Below are 17,796 nucleotides of genomic sequence, written 5' to 3' on the forward strand. Positions count from 1 at the left end.
TAACAGCTTTATCCATCAGGCTGTCAGGATACTGAACTCTCTCCCCTCTCCACCTCCAGAAAATCTGGAGTGTAGCTCACCCATTTCACCCCTTATACATCCAACAGCACCCACCATAAGAACGTTTTACACAAACACATACACCCACACTCAGCAACTTAAACAATTTATGTAGGAGTTATATGCCTGAACTGGTCTGGGAGAAGCTGCATTTATATGTCCTGTGCATATGGCAGAACTGATAATAAAACTGACTTTGACTTTCAAGAGTGCATCACTGCAGTCTGCACTGGCTTTTAAAAGAACATTAACTGGGGGCACTATAATTACAGATTTGTATCAAAGGTAAAATAATGTGTGAACTTAGTAAGTAAAATAATAATGGTAATAAAACATTATATGATGCTGAAACAGTTCATCCCCATTGTAACTGTAAGTACATCCTGTAACCTGAATCAACATAAGCAATCATTTAAAAAGCGCATAAGAAAAGTTAAAAAAAAGGTGTTACTTTCTTTTTTTTAATAGACAAGAAATAGTGGTCCACTGATGGTAAGGTTGGAATGTATGTGTGTGTGTCTTGAGGAGGCCAACCCTTACACACACACACACACACACACACTCGAGCATCTCCCAGATGAAGGCTCCAGCCTCAGCTGTGTGTCGTTGCTCACGGTGAGTGATCATCAGTTGGTTGGTCTCCGTTCAGTCTCTCTGTTTCTCTGTTAATCGTCTCGGAATAGATCGCATTGATTATTGTTCCCTCCCTGCACCATTTTCGTAGCCTTCACCGTCTGCAGTCAGTTCTTCTTCTTCTATTCTCATCACTCACCGCAGCTGAACGGAGCTTCGCTTATCATTTTACATGACTCCATCCGCGTCTGGTGATTTTTATTCAGGAGGAGGAAGAGGAGGAGGAGGAAGAAGAGGAGGACAGCGTTTTTTTTCTGCGGAGAAATCTGCGGAACGTGGAGCTTGAAATGAACGGTCGCCACTGAATGACAGGATACATGGAGGCACCACAAGCCTGCGCCTGTGACAAACTTGTAGGTAGGTAGGGAGAAATGTAGGCAGACTTCAGAAATGTGTGTACCTATTATGTATACTGTATTACCACCTCCTACATAAAAACACAGAGAGAGCTACATCATGTTCACTGTATTTATTTTTGAAATTTAGGGTTACAGTTCCATCTTTGTATTGCTCACCTGGGACCTTTTGCTAAGGAGACACAGTTCACTGGGGGCTTACCTGCTGCTCCTGCTTACAGTTTAATTAATGCTTGTCTGAGCAGAAAAGAAACAAGGCACCACTTTACCTTGCGTGTTGCCTCCAAGGTGCATTTATTGCAGACTGACTCATTCCTCCACCACATTCACTCCAGTATACTGTCCCACTGCAAAATGCTCAGCCCCACACTTTTTTCCATGTATCTTACAGGGAAACCCCCGGGAGGTCCCAGGAGAAGATGGCATTTTGGAGGAGAAATACTTTTGTTGGTAAGACAGATTTTTCTTTATTCTGTCTTCTTTTTTGTTTGTTTTATTTAACCGACTAAAAAAAAAGTATGCCAGAACTATCTGAAATGAAGTAACAACAGTAAATATTCTACCTTCCAATTGGCTCCAGGTTTGTAGGTTTGAGGTGTGTAATCATACAAAACCTGTTCAGGTTCACTTTATTTATCTTTCAAAAGCAGGGGACAGACCTTGTTTCATCCTCTCTCTGGCAGATACACTCCTCATCCTGTCCTGGTGCACTGCACTGGTTTGGAAAGATAAAATGAAACAGTATACAGTTGCCTCTCTCTGTCTCCTTCTGTGTGTATGTGTGTGTATGTGTCTGTTTGGTTTGTCTTGTTAATGTGTTTGTGTGTTTTGTGAGCATGTGTTTGTCATCTGTAGCATCCTGTAATCAGTATCAGCCTCTCACACATGGAGTGAGGTGACCTTGTGCTTTGAAGGGACAAACTAAAACATTTCCATGCTTTTTGTTTTTTGTTGTTGTTGTTTTTTTTTTTGAGAGAGTGAGAATTTAATTATATTTTTCAGCTATATACAGCACACGTGTGTTGTCATCCTTTTGGGGGGAAAGATGTCTCAGAACTAGTGAAACAATCACCTGAAAGAAAATCATCTAAAAGGTTCCTGTATCGATGCTAGACTCAGGAGGATTGTTCCTGAAGCATTTGTGAAACATCTCACGACATGATCCATCTGTAAGCTGTTCAGACTTGCAGTCTTACTCAAGAGTCTGCTGAAGTTCCCAGTAAAAAAAGAAATCAGAAGTAAACTAAGATAACTTTGTGCCCCATTAGAAAAACAATATTGTATTTGTACATTGTCTAATTAAATGTTTAAGCAGAGTGAAGACTTTGAACAACAAAAGCCTTTCTTAATAATTAATTATCATAGTAACTGATAGCAGGATGAGGCCAGCCTGCTGTGTGAGAGGGTCTATCCCGTTGCAGCTCTCTGTACGCATATTATACATAATTCAACAATGATTTAACCTCGTTTGGAAACAACAGATATAGCTCTGTGCTCCTTCAGGCACTGTTCTGTGTGTGGGAAGTTAATACATTTTGATAAATGGTTTCATCATCTTGCAGGTGACTGGTATTTATTTTGTTGTTTCTGAGTGCATATATTTCCTGTTGGGACCGCTTGAAAAGCTTGACCGAGCATGATAATGAACCTTAATGCATCACCTTGACGTATGAGCCATGAGATGACTGTCAGAGCTGGAATTGCAGATGAAGTCTTCAGTTGTTGTGTAGAGAGGGCAGGCTCAGACAGCTTCCGCATGACGCAGACACTCCAACAGTTGTATCTTATCAAATCCATAACACCAAGAGGTGTTAACTGAAGCTTCACTACACTTTAGAGAATAAATCAACCATATTAAGACATCATGGTGTGTTCATGCCCATGGATATGTAAGATATGATATGATGAGTGATAGGCCTACTTTGTGAAAGAATGATAATACTATAACAGATGCCATAACAGTAAACAAGACAACGTCCATAGAAAAGTGGGACCAAAACCTGGCAATAAAATGTAGTACTGTATGTAATTATGATGTGTAATTATGCTAAGCTATTACTTTAAAGCGCTACTCCACTGTTTTTATATATGATGCTCAATTTACTTATGAAGAGTGTGGCTCAGCCAGGCTCCATAGCTCTGAAAGGCTGAATTTCCAAAGTTTGAAAAAATACATGATGATATTTGGTTTGGCTTATTTGGTCCTTTGTGAGTCATTTTGCTTTATGAAAGTGCCCCCCAAAAAATGTGGGAAGTGAGGTAATAATCTCTGTCTCTGAAGTACTGAGAGTAATGAGGGCGAGACACTAAAATTGCATCAGATCATGGATTGGGTGAATATACTACTTAAATCAAGAACAACCTTGTCTTGTATCAGGTTCATTGAGATTTAGTATCACATTGTAACAGCTCAGGAAAACAGTTTGTGGACTCAAATGCACTTTAAAGTATGTGAAAGAAAAGTTTATGTTGTTGCTCAAAGCAAAATTCAGCTACAGAACAGAACCAAGAGGGCAAAACTGGCACAAGAATGGCACGATAGACAATCTGGTAGCAAACAATGGCTTAAGGGCAGATGGAGGGGAGTCTAATGAGCAAACTGGGAGCAGGTGGGCAGGTGGGCGGGAACATACTGAGGGTGGCCACAGGATAGGGAGGGTATACGCCTTTTTCACAGGATACATTTTACTCGTTAAAGCAGGAGAAGCATAGGTGTTACCAGCATTAAACTGTCTTTTGTGAAAACAGCTGGCAGGTGAAATAAATCAGTGAAAGATATTAGTGACTGGCAAAATGACAAAAGGGCAAAAAGGGTGAAAAAATTCATGAATTGGCGGCCACTTACAACTTACAATGAGCACATTCCACTTCTCAGTATGATCAATTCCAATGTCACTACCATTTGCTGAAACTGTAAGAGAGAAGAGTAGATGTAATTTAATTACATGTGGTCACTAGAAGAATATCTAAAAAGCTCAATGCTTTCCTCCATATGGAAATTAAAATCAGCATTATATGTGAGCTATAATTGTAAAAGCAGAAAGGAAACTGAATAGTTTTTTTTGGTTTTCTTTGTGCGCAGAGAAGGAACGCCATGTAAAGGCCAATGCGCGGGACTACAATGACAAGTTTTCTTACGCTGTAAGTAGACCTTAAAATTGCAGATGGTTTGCATTCGCCACAAGTTTTAGGCTCATCAGTACTGTTTCTAAATGTGTCATTATTCAGGACAATCGCATCAAAACCTCAAAATACAACATCTTCACTTTCCTGCCCATCAACTTGTTTGAGCAGTTCCAGAGGGTGGCCAATGCTTACTTCTCAGTGCTGTTTATACTGCAGGTAGGAGACGCTGTTTTTTGTGAAGAGAAATCTGCCATCACACAGAGTTTTTTGTATGAATGAGTGAACTTTTCATGTCACATAGGTAATTCCAGAAATATCCTCTCTGTCCTGGTTCACAACCATCGTGCCTTTGGTGTTGGTGCTGGCAATCACAGCCATCAAGGATGCCACAGATGACTATGTGAGTTTATCTACAGTATTTTTGTGTTTGCAGCTCTAGTGAATGCTCCTCCTTTATCTCCTCCTTTTTTGTTTGTTTAAATTTCAGTTCAGACATAAGAGTGACCAGCAAGTCAACAACCGCCAGTCTCAGGTCCTCATCAGGGGAAGGTATTTAAATGCTTTAAGTAACTGCGCATGTGATTATATATCTGTTCAAGGTAATTTATCCGGTTTAATCATAAGCTTTTTCTCGCTTCCAAGTTTGCAGAATGAGAAATGGATGAACGTTCGAGTCGGGGATATCATCAAACTAGAGAATAATCAGTTTGTTGCTGTGAGTTAACTTTGCTATTATGTTGAATTTAGATGCTTTGATGCTGCTGATTTATTTAGAGTGAAATGTCTTTTTCATTTTATTGCGCCATTTATTAGAGGAAGTTCAATTCTGCATCTTATTGCTCAGATATTATGGAGGAAATAGTGAGAGAAAGTTAACGATATGAGGGTTCCTTTGGGAGATTCAGAGGCCGCTGAGTGCTCTTGCAGGTTCAGTGGTGCAGGGATTGATTTATTTCCTTTTCTCACCACTGAGTGTTTCATATTGGTTTTACACACAGGCAGACATCCTCCTTCTCTGTAGTAGTGAGCCCTATGGACTGTGCTATATTGAGACTGCAGAGCTAGATGGGTAAGTGCTGCACTGGTTATGTAAAGTGTAAAAGACTGAACAAATCCAAACTGGGGTCAAATAAGACACGGTATTGATTGTGTGACAATGCAAACTGTGAAAATATGAAAATTTAGTAAATGTGAATTGCTATGTCACAGTGGAAAAATCTTCTATTTTCCCCTTACAGAGAGACAAATCTGAAAGTTCGTCAGGCCTTGTCTGTCACCTCAGATTTGGGAGATATCTCAAAACTGATGGACTTTGATGGTGAGATGAATATTTAGTTTTATTTAATTTTTTCATTTGTGGATATTTGGTATATGTATGAGTGTCTATGATTTTTTCTTTGCAGTAATGATTGTTGTTGTGTGAATCTCTCTCTTTTCCCTCAGGAGAAGTCATCTGTGAGCCACCAAACAACAAGCTGGATAAATTTACTGGAACGTTATACTGGAGAGACAATAAATATCCTCTGGATAATGAAAAAATGCTACTGCGAGGTTGTGTACTCAGAAACACTGAGTGGTGTTTTGGAATGGTTATATTTGCTGGTATGATATTTTTATTTTGATGATTTCATTCACCACATCCATTAGCCTCAACTGTATTTCTTTCTGTATTTCTTGCTGTGACAAACTCATAAAGTAATCCTTGATGATCCATGATGTTTCAGCTCTGATAGTTGTTTCCATTTTCTTCAACAGGACTGCAAACCAAACTGATGCAGAACTGTGGAAGAACAAAATTTAAAAGGACAAGCATTGACAAACTGATGAACACACTGGTTTTGTGGGTAAGCCGTACACTGCTTCCATATGGTAACATACATAATGCACCCACCTGCACAGGTGTTTTCACTTATTCTAGTCAGTGAGGCCTCTGCTCAGGAGTTATGTGAGGTCATTTGTACCAATATAAATAAGGAGTAAGCTGTCCCACCCAATGGGTGCAGCAAAATTAACAGAACACAAGGGACATGTTAATGAAGTGTAGCCTGCTGTACGCCTGTGTGCCATTGAGTTATAATTGATATTAGACACATCTTTCAAAATTAATGCAAAATGCTGATTCCATCTTTCAGATCTTTGCCCTGCTCATTTGTATGGGAGTTATTCTGGCTATTGGAAACACTATTTGGGAGAGTCGGGTTGGCAGAAACTTCCAGGTGTTTCTGCCGTGGAGCGAGTATCAGACCAGTGCTGTTTTCTCTGGCTTCCTCACCTTCTGGTCCTACATCATCATCCTCAACACTGTTGTGCCCATCTCACTGTATGTCAGGTAAGGTCAAAAACATACAATTGTCTGCCAAGTCTAGAATTTCCTTCAGTGATTTTACATTATTGTGTCACTTTGTTTATTTCAATTTTGCAAATGATTTCCTGTTGTAAGTTATATTGTATATTAAAATGTATGAACCTTTCCTTCAGTGTGGAGGTCCTGCGGCTCGGTCACAGTTACTTCATTAACTGGGACCGGAAGATGTACTACAGTCAGAGGGACACTGCAGCTGAAGCTCGCACCACCACCCTTAACGAGGAGCTGGGCCAGGTGGAGTTCATCTTCTCTGACAAGACCGGCACCCTCACCCAGAACATCATGGTGTTCAGCAAGTGCTCCATTAATGGACAAACGTATGGTAATGGAGTTTTTTGAAACCCTTTAATATATTATTGCTGTTATGAATATTACTGTTCTAAAACCAGTCTCTCACTAAAATTGGCTTACCTTTAGGTTTAGGAATAATGTGTTTGATCTTCAAAACACCCACACTGTAACCAATCACAGCAGCAGAGACATATTTCTTTGATAAGATTTTCAACTCATTACATTACCTTTTTTCCTCCTAGGTGATGTCTATGATGAATTTGACCAGAAGGTGGAAATTACAGAAGTAAGTAAAGCTGAACAATCAAAAATGCTAACTCTCTGATACTGTTATCACATTCTTCTAACTACAGTATGTTGATGGTCATGTCCCTTCAGAAAACAGCCTGTGTGGACTTTTCATTCAACCCTCTATGTGACAGAAAGTTTAAGTTTTACGATGGCAGCCTGATTGAAGCCATTAAACTGGAAGATCCTGCAGTGCAGGAGTTCTTCAGACTGCTAGCTTTGTGCCACACTGTGATGCCAGAGGAGAAGAGCGAAGGTAAAACACACACATACAAACACAGGCCAGTAGCTGTAGCAGTAATAACAGCAGTTACTCAGCTTATTAAAGTGTGCTCTGATGGATGTTTCTGTTAACATGAAGGACATTTGGTGTACCAGGCCCAGTCACCTGACGAGGGAGCACTGGTCACCGCGGCTCGAAACTTTGGGTTTGTCTTCCGGGCTCGAACCCCCGAGACCATCACACTGTGTGAGATGGGACAAGCTGTCACCTATCAGCTGCTGGCCATACTGGACTTCAACAACGTGCGCAAGAGAATGAGTGTCATTGGTTAGGTCTTCACTTATAATGGCAATGCTCCATTTCACCCCCTAGTTGTAGCTTAAAGTACAGTTATTTTTTCTCCATTCTACCCCTCTACTGACGTATTTGGTACCACATTCTGATGAGGCAACGTTGCAAACTAGTTGTTATTTATGGCTTACAACCAATTTAGAAAGCATTAGAAAATTATTTATTAACCATTAGCAAACACATTAATTACACTATATGTACATATACTTTTTGCAGTCTGTAATCCTTCTGAGTTGTTTGTTCTGTCCCTGTGTTTTATAGTAAGAAATCCACAAGGCCTGATTAAACTTTACTCCAAAGGAGCCGACACCATTATCTTTGACCGCCTGGATCCGTGCAGTGGAGACCTCATGTACACTACCTCAGAGCATCTCAATGTAAGTGCTATTTGATTGGATAGCATTACTCGGTGACTACATTTTAAATAAGTGCACTATGCACTATCCATGCGTATTTATAGTCTCATAAAAATCAATACACCAAAAACATCAATGTGCTTACATAACACTGAGGACTGCAGTGGTTTGTGCTGAGAGTGCTTATAGTACTGTCAACATTTCCGAAATTGCTGGATTCAGATTGTATCAGTGTCTCTTCTGTATTGAAATGAATGTCATCTGTCACAGTTATACTGTAAGTAATTACAGTGCTTTATTTTGTTGCACAACAGAATTTGAGGTTTTTTATCCCTCTGCAGGAATTTGCTGGAGAAGGGCTTCGAACATTAGCTCTGGCCTACAAAGACCTTGATGAACATTATTTTGAAGTTTGGATGAAGAAGCTTCTGTTTGCCAGCACTGTAATTGAGAACCGTGAGGACCATCTGGCTGTTCTCTATGAGGAGATCGAGCAGGGCTTGAAGGTAAAATTGACATCCTTTCGTTTACATCCTTGAAGCCATAATTCAATTCATTTAGCCTGTGCAGACTGACTGCTGCTCTGGTTGAAGCTTCTAGGAGCCACAGCAATAGAGGATAAACTACAGGAAGGAGTCCCGGAGACAATCGCCTGTCTGGGCCTAGCCGACATCAAAATCTGGGTCCTCACAGGAGACAAACTAGGTAATGTGATTCACCCAAATAATCATACTTAGCAGAAAAACTGTAACTGCTTACCCATCTGTGAAAAGCAACAGAGCTGTAAACTGCGTGTAACATTTCAGAGACGGCGATGAACATCGGCTACTCCTGCAACATGTTGCGAGACGACATGAATGAGGTGTTTGTTATCTCTGGCCACACATTACTGGAGGTGCAGCAGCAGCTCAGGTGACACATTGTACATTTATCCTTACACCTCCTTATCCTTCCCTCTGCGACTTGCAGTGCCAATATGTTTACAGCCCCATTTGTGGAGAATCTTGGCATCTAAAATTTTAAAAATTGCCTGGATAAGCTTAATGAATTTTCAAAGCACACTGAAGATGTATGTTTACTTGCTGTCGCTTCCCAGGAGCGCTAAGGAGCACATCCTCGGCCTGAGTCGAGTTAGCAGTGCAGGAGATGTGGAGAAGACGGATATGTTTGCAGAAGACTCTGTGTTTGAAGAAACCATTATTGCAGAGTACGCCTTAGTTATCAATGGACACAGTTTGGTAAGATACTCCAATGTGTCTTGTTACATGAAATGATTGTTTTTTCCGTGCCTGCAGGTTTTACTTTGTTAAATGGTGGCTGTGTTGCTGTCTGCTGAGTGTTGCATCTCTGTAGCTGCTGCTGCTGACTGTGCCGATGTCTGTAATGAGCAAAGAGCTGCTGTGCTCCTGAGGGCCCTCAGCTCTATTACAGCATCCATTTCCTCGAAGAGGGGCTGCTCCCTCGCTGCACCTTGAGCAGTGTGCACGGTCGCTTGGTGTTTTTCTTCTTCAGGGAGTTGACGTAGGTTTAACAGGTGTCGTGTGTGTTCCTCCCTGCAGGCTCATGCTCTGGAGCCACAGCTGGAGCACACCTTGCTGGACTTGGCCTGTTTGTGTAAAACTGTCATCTGCTGCCGGGTCACTCCAATGCAGAAGGCTCAGGTTGTGGAGCTGGTGAAGAGGCACAAGAGGGCCGTCACCCTGGCAATAGGGGATGGAGCCAATGACGTCAGCATGATTAAGAGTAAGTCTCAGGATTGACTGCTCTAGATCTGGATTGCCTCATGAATTAGTCAGAGAACTACTTCCTTAAAATATAGACCTGATGATATTTTTAAAACCTGGAATATCATTTAACAACCAAAACAAGACTCTTCTAACTATCTGCATGAAAAAATATTCTGTTTCCCGTGCCATAAAAAAGATTCCTAATTTGGCATCCAGTAATATTTAATATTATAGTTTCAAGGACCAGTGATCCATACTGTGTATTTCTTCCTCAGCTGCTCACATCGGTGTTGGAATCAGTGGTCAGGAGGGGATGCAGGCTGCTCTGGCGTCAGATTACTCCTTCGCTCAGTTTCGGTACCTGCAGCGGCTCCTGCTGGTGCACGGACGCTGGTCCTACTTCCGCATGTGCAACTTCCTGTGTTACTTCTTCTACAAGAACTTTGCCTTCACGCTGGTCCACTTCTGGTATGGTTTCTTCTGTGGTTTCTCAGCTCAGGTAAGATATGCAACATATGTAACATATCATGAGGCCTAGCAGCTCTTTGAAAGTTTTGAAGTAATGATGTTTACACTGTAACTGTGCTCTTTCCACAGACTGTGTATGACCAGTGGTTCATTACCCTCTTCAATATAGTCTATACATCTTTGCCAGTACTGGCAATGGGACTTTTTGATCAGGTAATAATGGTATTTATGATAGAGCACTGACTTATATATAGTTACCAAATCACCCAAATCTTTTTAAAGGAACTTTTGATTTCTAAAAGTTCATTCATTTTTTCAGCAGTTTCCAATGGCAAGCTCCTGAGCCATCTTATATTTTTCTTTTTGTTTTTCTTCTCAAGATACTGTCAAGTAATACAGGTGAATATTTTATTCCTGTAGACCTCTTTTACTGTGTCATAAACCTCCCAAAGGTACCTTATTGTCTAACTCTACAGATGGTGCTACACTAGATTCAACCCATGTGTGACTATAACCCAATCAGCCCTAACCCATATCCAACATTGTTCATACACCATCTTCAGTTTAATATCTCCCGTGCTATTTTCCACCAAACACTAACTTACCTCAACACACCACCTTTTCCCCAACTAGTACATCTAATATTCCTAAATCAAAAACACATAAAACTCATGCTGTCTCTGTTTTCTAAAGGATGTTAATGATCAGAACAGTCTTCGTTACCCGAGCCTGTACAAACCCGGCCAACAAAACCTTCTCTTCAACAAGCGCCAGTTTTTCATGTGCACACTGCAGGGGATGGGCACATCGTTCCTGCTCTTCTTTATTCCCTACGGAGCCTTCTCTGTCACGGTGAAAGAAGACGGCTCCAACTTTTCTGACCAACAAGCATTTGCTGTTACCATAGCAACGTCCTTGGTAATTGTCGCAAGTGTCCAGGTAAGATTACAAAGAAAAAAAACAGACAAGAATAGCACTTTTGATCTGAAAAATTAACACTATAATTATGTTTATGACGCATGTATCTGTCTCTAGATTGGACTTGAAACACACTACTGGACAGCTGTCAATCACCTCTTCATATGGGGGAGTCTGACTGTGTACTTTGCCATTTTATTTGCAATGCAAAGCAATGGCATGTTTGGTATCTTTCCAAGTAATTTCCCATTCATAGGTATGTTTGGCTCAGTGTGATGTATGTGAAGAAATAATGTTTATGCATGGAAATTGAGCACAAATAAATTTAGATTTGCATTTCCTTAGGCACGGCCCGTAACTGTCTATCAGAGAAGAGTGTGTGGTTAGTCATTCTGCTCACCACTGTGGTGTGTGTTGTGCCTGGCTTAGCCGTCAGCTTCCTGAGAGTAGACCTCTTCCCAACTCTAACGGACAAAGTACAGTAACTTTGATGCATATACAGTACTTGTGCCTATCGTATTGGTATTAAATAAAGGATCTAAGTACTTCCACCACCGCTGTGTTTCAACAGGTTCGTCACCTACAACAGACCACAAAGAGGCAAGGGCCTCAGGAGCAGAACCTGAGGCGAGTACGCAGGACGAGCTCCCGTCGCTCCGCCTATGCCTTCTCCCACCAACAGGGCTATGGAGAGCTGATTACCTCAGGCAAGAACATGAGGACAAGCACAGTGTCTTCTGCTCGCTCCCCTCAAAGGACTCCGCACAGCTCCAACTGGATAGAGAATATGTTAAAGAGAAAAAACGAAGTCTCTTGCATCTCGGTATGAAAGCACAGGAGCAGCAGAGAGCAGCAGCAGGGCTATACAGACTCCAAGGACACAGCACACAGACTGAGCTCGACCTCTGACAGACACTATATACACTATAGGATACCATATGCATGGATCCCAGAGACCAAGCACAAGTTATCAGTGTCCTTCATTTGGGTGAATTTATACTCAAATCCAAAAACACAGATGTACCTCATTTTCTTAGTAGTGTGATTCATGTGGACTCTGTTGAATGTTAAAGGCCAATTAAAACATGATTATCAAGAGGAACCATTTACAAAAAAGCCAGCCGATTGAAAACAGATAACTTTTTAACCTGCTTGACAACAGCAGCTATATTTTAGGACAATGTTATGCATGTGTTGCCAAAAGAAATATTTGTTGTCCTAATCTAATTTGATCTGTAAGCAGTTGGTGCATTTATTCCATATTAATTTGGTCGCACGTCCTTTTCTGATTAATAAAAATGGTTGGCACATTTCAGCACCTTGAGAGAAATCTCTAGCTGTCACAAACTAAAATGTAATGCAGAAATGGCAAAAGCGAAGATGAAAGTAGCCCCAAGCACCAGTAACAAAGTTTATTTATTAATATACCTAAGTCTGTAGGGCCTATGCATTGAAGCTTCCATATCAATATACATCCAAAGTGCTAAAATACAAGTGTCTGTAAATACTTAAGTAAAGCTGCTCAATATGATGGTAAGCACAACTTAACTGATCTTAATCTCTGATTACATTTCACCGACTCCATATTGTGCCAGTATATATACCATTAAACAAAGTGGAACCTCAAATATGGGATTTGTAATGCCTAGTGCATTTGTGGACAAAGATGTGATGAGAATAATTCTAAGATTGTTTTTCCCAGTGCTGTGCCTTGTATGGTTCCTGTTAAAGATAATCCATCTTTTTTGTTTGATGGTTCTTTGGCCTGACTTTATTTAAAAGATATGTGAAACTGGAATGCATGGGTTAAATCTGACATCTGCACAAAAATCCTCTTTAAAACAATAGCTGTATTGTAACATTTGAATGATCGTTATCAAACTCAAAACACGATTTTCATTTCAATTGGATTCCCAGGCGACTTCCCAAAATAAAATCATCGCTTTTATCAATCAAGTTATGAGCAGATATTTGACCTGAAAGAGTGAAAGAGAGGGGCTGGGTGAGATGTGATGTGATAAGGGTCCCTGAACAGATTTAAATGCAGAATGCTACAGTTACATTTAATACAGTACAGTAGCATGTGCCTTAAACCACCAAGCCTCAACCACCACTGAAGTGAAAACTGATTCTGTGCAGAAGCTCAAGGCCAGTGTGTGATCCTATAATCAGGACTTTCCATTCTGATTACCCATTGGGTCACACATCTTTAACAGCACAAACCCAACACACTCTAACAGCCAGAAGAAACATGTCTAAGTGATGCTGTTCCAATGATGCTAACTGATACACATGTAAAGCCTGGATATATTCATCATGTTTAATTCTCCATGATTTTTGCCCTTGATAATTACATAATGTTGATCTCTAAAATGTTAATAAAAGATGGATGAATGGATTTTGTAAAGCACAAATTAAACATGTGATTGTTATTTTATTTGCCATCTTTTTCTGTTAAGGTGAGACAACCAGTTAGCAATACAAAATCAATGCAAAAATCCTTCATGATTTAAAGAAACACATAATAATACAAAAAGCATATTCCCTTTGTAAAAACATAATGCAACTAAATACCTCTTTGGCCCTTGTATTCCACAATAATCTGTAAAGCAGTCAAATGAAACACCACATCACGTTTACATTTTGTGTTATCTTGTGATTTGCAAGTGCCCTCTGTCTCAAGTGTGAGAAGTCGTTAAAACAAAGTAATTATTCCTGCAGCAGTGTATGTGAAATTTAATCATAGCTGTATAAACAGCTTTGCATTACTGTGATCCATTTCACTCCTCAAAGAAAACTGCAGCCCCACCGCCCGGCTTTGATACAAACAAACTTTGTTTTTCCAATGCTGCTCTGCGTGGATCGGGGAGGTAGTAGGCCTTTCTGACGGCTTGTAAAAAGGACTCCACCTTCTCACTGGGCACCATGGAGACGGCACAGCCACCCCAACCCGCTCCTGTCAGCCGGGAGCCCACAGCGCCGGACTTCCTGTAGCCAAGAGAAACAAGAAAAAGCTCCATGTTTCAGTGCTGCTATTTCAACCTCAGTGTATGCAGCCATCAGTACCTTTAATCAGACGATCAGAAATTTAGAAAGAAGGTGAATGAAATGAATTGATGATAAAGAAAACACTTTAGAAAGTTAATGTCTTTTATACCAACAGCAAAAAACAGTATACTATCAGCATATCTTAACGATTTGTATATACTCTGTATAATTAGTCTGCAGTATGGGATTGGGTGCAGAGTGAGCTGGCATTCACAGCAACAAGATCCTGAGACTGAAGCAGCTGAGTGGAATTCAGCAATACTTCCAAATTACCCCAGTTTACTTTAGTTGGTTGTTCTAAAAGAGCTACTTTTTATCATTAGTTAAATATATCACTTCATCCCATTCTGTCCTCAGTGTAAACCTGTAATAGCAGCGAGTGAAGTGAGATTTTTCTGTACTCACAGACAGATGTCCACCAGTTGGTCCAGTTCAGGGCAGCTACATTCATACAGGTCTCTGCAGCTTGCGTGGCTCTGGTTCATCAGGTCTCCCAGCAGCCGGACGGACTCGGCAGGTTCTGAGTCACACACGGTCTTGAACTGCAGCACCCGCGCGGCCTCACTGTACACGTGCTTGGCTCGCTGGTGCAGCTTAAAGTGCGTCACTGAAAGAGAGGAGAAGAGGCAAATTTATCTCGTATTCATCTGTATGGAGACTCTGGTCCACCCAAACTTTCTGCTTGTTAATAATAGTGTGGACATAAGGCTGGACATAATGATGTTGATGTGTGCTGTAGCTCACCGTGCTGAGTGTTGGCACTCAGCAGCTCTGTGGAAAACTGCTCAGAGGTGATTCCCAGCACCTTGCAGATCTCCTGGCGGCTGTACGGCTCAGGATGCAACACCTCGTCCACCAGAGCCTGCATCTCCTCCAGCGAGGCCTGCAGCTCTGTCTGAACCTGGGCCAACTTCAACAGCCTGCTTGGGTCCAGACCCCTCGCCTGAGCCAGCATCTGAGTTCACATCAGCAAGAACATTTAATACACACTTATTACTCACATAAATGAAACATTAATTCTCTGTTGACAGGTTCTCATATGAAATCTGGTTTGATTTGATCTGCGATTAAGAGAAGTGTTTGAGATATTGAGCATTTCATGACAACAAACAAATCGAGAGTGGTCAGGATCAATGTACCTTTGTGGCGATTCGACACTCCACCACACGGATGTTGAAGTGAGAGGAAGCAGCTTTGTTCATCTCTATGCAGCAGTTGGAGATCACGAACACAGCTCCATCAGGGAGCTTGACATCAGTGGCTCGCAGAGGCTGGAACTCTATCAGCTTTGCCTGACAGACAAAAGCCAAAAAGTTTTAAAACGAATAAAACAAATGATTAACTGTTGCCTACATATAAAATTTTAATCAACAACAAACCATTATTCAGGAACCTTTGCACCTCAAACATGCATTTATTCTTATATTTTTCTGTAATTTAATTTTTTATACTGATGGTCTGGATGAAAAAAATGACTCTGATCAACTGTCACTTGTTTGACCTCATGTACAGAAAGGAAAGCTACATACAGTTCCTCTCTCTGCCAGGAATGAGATGGACTGGTCCATGCCACCTCCCTCTGTGCCGATGTAGTGTTCACATTTGGCACATATCTCAGCGAGAGCCACCTGAAGTAATACAGGGTGATGAAAAAAGAAATGACACAGTCTCCTATTCACAGCTGGCATGAAAGTGAAGCACATTATGGCTTATTGGCTTGATTTAGAAATTTACTGCTACAGTTATAAAGTATTGTACCTTGGATAGGGACTTCTGATTCGCTTCCATTGTTACAAGCCCGGCACAACAGACTAAGGCACTAGAGCTGGACAGACCAGAACTCGGAGGGATGGTTCCATCAACAACACACGACATCCCTGATAAACGAGCGATCCCAAACTTCTCCTGGTAATAAAAACACAGCAAGTTTTTATTTGCACCATTTTATTACAGTAATACAGACTACAGTAGAATAAGAAGAACAAAATACACGTCTTACCTGAATACCTTTAACTCCACAGAGAAAATAATAATGCCACTTTGGATTGTCTCTGTCTATGGCAATGTCCTCTGAGCACGACACAGTGAAGTCACTGCAACATGAGAAACAACAAGCATTTAGAGATTCAACAGAGAAATAATACTCTGCATGCATTTTAAGCCCCTAAAATAACATAAGTTCTCTAACGATCAAGGTTTAAGTCTTACTTGTACTGAGGATTGGTGTTGGCCAGTTGGATTGTCCCTGAATTGTTCACTGACACAGCAGCCAGGATATTCTGTTCAATAGCCATCGGAAGCACAGAGTAACCGCAGTAATCGATGTGCTCTCCTGTTGAAAATGAGAAATATGAAAAAGATATGTGAAATGGAGCCTACTGTAGATGTAAATGTAAATGTTTCAACTGATATGGGTTTAGCACTAATACAAATATTTGTGGAAGAAAGGTGGCACTAGCAAAATATTGAATATCACTAAATTTAATTACAAAACTACATTTCCTTCAGATGTTTTTTTGGAATGTAGTGGATCGTCTGACACAGTATATAAACAATAAAATACTCCACCAATAGAGTAAATTATGGAATTACAAAACACACTGCATTGGGTTTAGTGCTAGGTTGTAAAAGTCTCTCTCTTCACTCCAATGGACAGTTTACTAGTTACCTTCTGAAAAAGTACTGCAGAGAATCTGGACAAAAATACATTTAGTATCTACTTTCTGGCATTTATGACTACAGACTTGAAATTAATCACAAAAAACCCCTACAAAACTTTAACATCAGCCATAGGGAAACTTTGGAAAAGTTGTATTTATTGAGGCCATAAAACTGATCATTAAAACTGTAAGTTAATGACTCTGAAACTATTAATAAATCAATAGTAACTTACAAACCATTCATAAAGAATGCCTTATTAGAAAGTGCTCATCAGTCCTATATGCTACATTTCACAGACTCAATCAGAATCAGTCTACTGTCCAGATTTACTATACAAAATGAACATATTAGTTACCTATTAGATTTACTCTTCCTGGTGCACAAGCGTAGAAGAGAGGAGATTCTCCATACTTTGATTCAAAGGCATTTTTCAAGTTTTGCAGCCTGGAAGAATGTCAGAATAACCAATGAGATGATCAATGAATTATCAGACAGAGAACACACTTTTTTCTTGCTCTACCTCCTCAACAATCTGCATATCTGACTAATACTCACCTTTCATTTGTAGTAATCGCAGTCTTTAACCTTGGTGGATTAGCGGCCATTTCTACGAGTTTAAAGTAACTATGAATGGATTTTACTTGTCAGACAGCAGAGCTCAGGACTGTGTGCATATCCTGGCTGCGATCATCTGACTGTCACAAGGAGATCCCGGATGCCAAACGTGTGAACTGCGGTCAGTTTTAAAACAGCAGCTCCGCTCCGTTTAGTGTCGGTAAGATCCTGTTTTTGAGAAAGGAGCTGACTCTGGCACAGCCGGAGGATCCAGCGGCGAAAACCTGTATATAAAGAAACACGGAAGAGACACGAGGACAGGGGGCGGGTTCAACACGGTCCAACCCCATATCCATTGGTTCAACGTGTG

The 17,796-nt window shown here is 40.7% G+C and overlaps 2 protein-coding genes across 2 annotated transcripts; one reads left to right on the forward strand and one right to left on the reverse strand.

Annotated features, from left to right (window-relative positions):
• Nucleotides 1-351: 351 nt before the first annotated feature.
• On the forward strand, nt 352-13,599 carry atp8b4 (ATPase phospholipid transporting 8B4). Its single transcript, XM_018666322.2, has 28 exons — nt 352-1,050; nt 1,441-1,499; nt 4,132-4,190; nt 4,278-4,391; nt 4,477-4,575; nt 4,663-4,724; nt 4,818-4,890; nt 5,174-5,244; nt 5,414-5,493; nt 5,619-5,777; nt 5,931-6,019; nt 6,308-6,504; nt 6,654-6,862; nt 7,074-7,117; nt 7,210-7,375; nt 7,481-7,669; nt 7,955-8,070; nt 8,391-8,555; nt 8,643-8,754; nt 8,856-8,961; nt 9,146-9,287; nt 9,609-9,792; nt 10,052-10,275; nt 10,374-10,457; nt 10,938-11,183; nt 11,280-11,418; nt 11,508-11,638; nt 11,734-13,599. The coding sequence occupies exons 2-28, from the start codon at nt 1,469-1,471 to the stop codon at nt 11,989-11,991; spliced, it is 3,549 nt and encodes a 1,182-aa protein (XP_018521838.1). The 5' UTR covers nt 352-1,050; nt 1,441-1,468; the 3' UTR covers nt 11,992-13,599.
• Nucleotides 13,577-17,687, reverse strand: galk2 (galactokinase 2). The gene is made up of 10 exons (XM_018666325.2): nt 17,427-17,687; nt 17,227-17,315; nt 16,419-16,542; nt 16,210-16,303; nt 15,969-16,115; nt 15,740-15,838; nt 15,350-15,502; nt 14,955-15,165; nt 14,616-14,817; nt 13,577-14,150 (listed from the first exon to the last, which is right to left on the reverse strand). The coding sequence occupies exons 1-10, from the start codon at nt 17,474-17,476 to the stop codon at nt 13,943-13,945; spliced, it is 1,377 nt and encodes a 458-aa protein (XP_018521841.1). The 5' UTR covers nt 17,477-17,687; the 3' UTR covers nt 13,577-13,942.
• Between the last annotated feature and the right edge of the window lie 109 nt (nt 17,688-17,796).

This window comes from Lates calcarifer, linkage group LG10, assembly GCF_001640805.2.
Source record: "Lates calcarifer isolate ASB-BC8 linkage group LG10, TLL_Latcal_v3, whole genome shotgun sequence".
Classification (NCBI taxonomy): domain Eukaryota; kingdom Metazoa; phylum Chordata; class Actinopteri; family Centropomidae; genus Lates; species Lates calcarifer.

Excerpts from the sequence above, each read along its gene's own strand:
- galk2 (XM_018666325.2), bottom strand. The coding sequence starts at position 17,476 with ATGGCCGCTAATCCACCAAGGTTAAAGACTGCGATTACTACAAATGAA. Across the intron at positions 16,116-16,209 it reads GTGGAGTTAAAGGTATTCAG|GAGAAGTTTGGGATCGCTCG; the intron begins GTAAGACGTGTA and ends TTTTATTACCAG. Across the intron at positions 14,818-14,954 it reads GAGTGCCAACACTCAGCACG|TGACGCACTTTAAGCTGCAC; the intron begins GTGAGCTACAGC and ends CCTCTCTTTCAG.
- atp8b4 (XM_018666322.2), top strand. The coding sequence starts at position 1,469 with ATGGCATTTTGGAGGAGAAATACTTTTGTTG. Across the intron at positions 5,494-5,618 it reads AAAACTGATGGACTTTGATG|GAGAAGTCATCTGTGAGCCA; the intron begins GTGAGATGAATA and ends CTTTTCCCTCAG. Across the intron at positions 6,505-6,653 it reads CCCATCTCACTGTATGTCAG|TGTGGAGGTCCTGCGGCTCG; the intron begins GTAAGGTCAAAA and ends CCTTTCCTTCAG.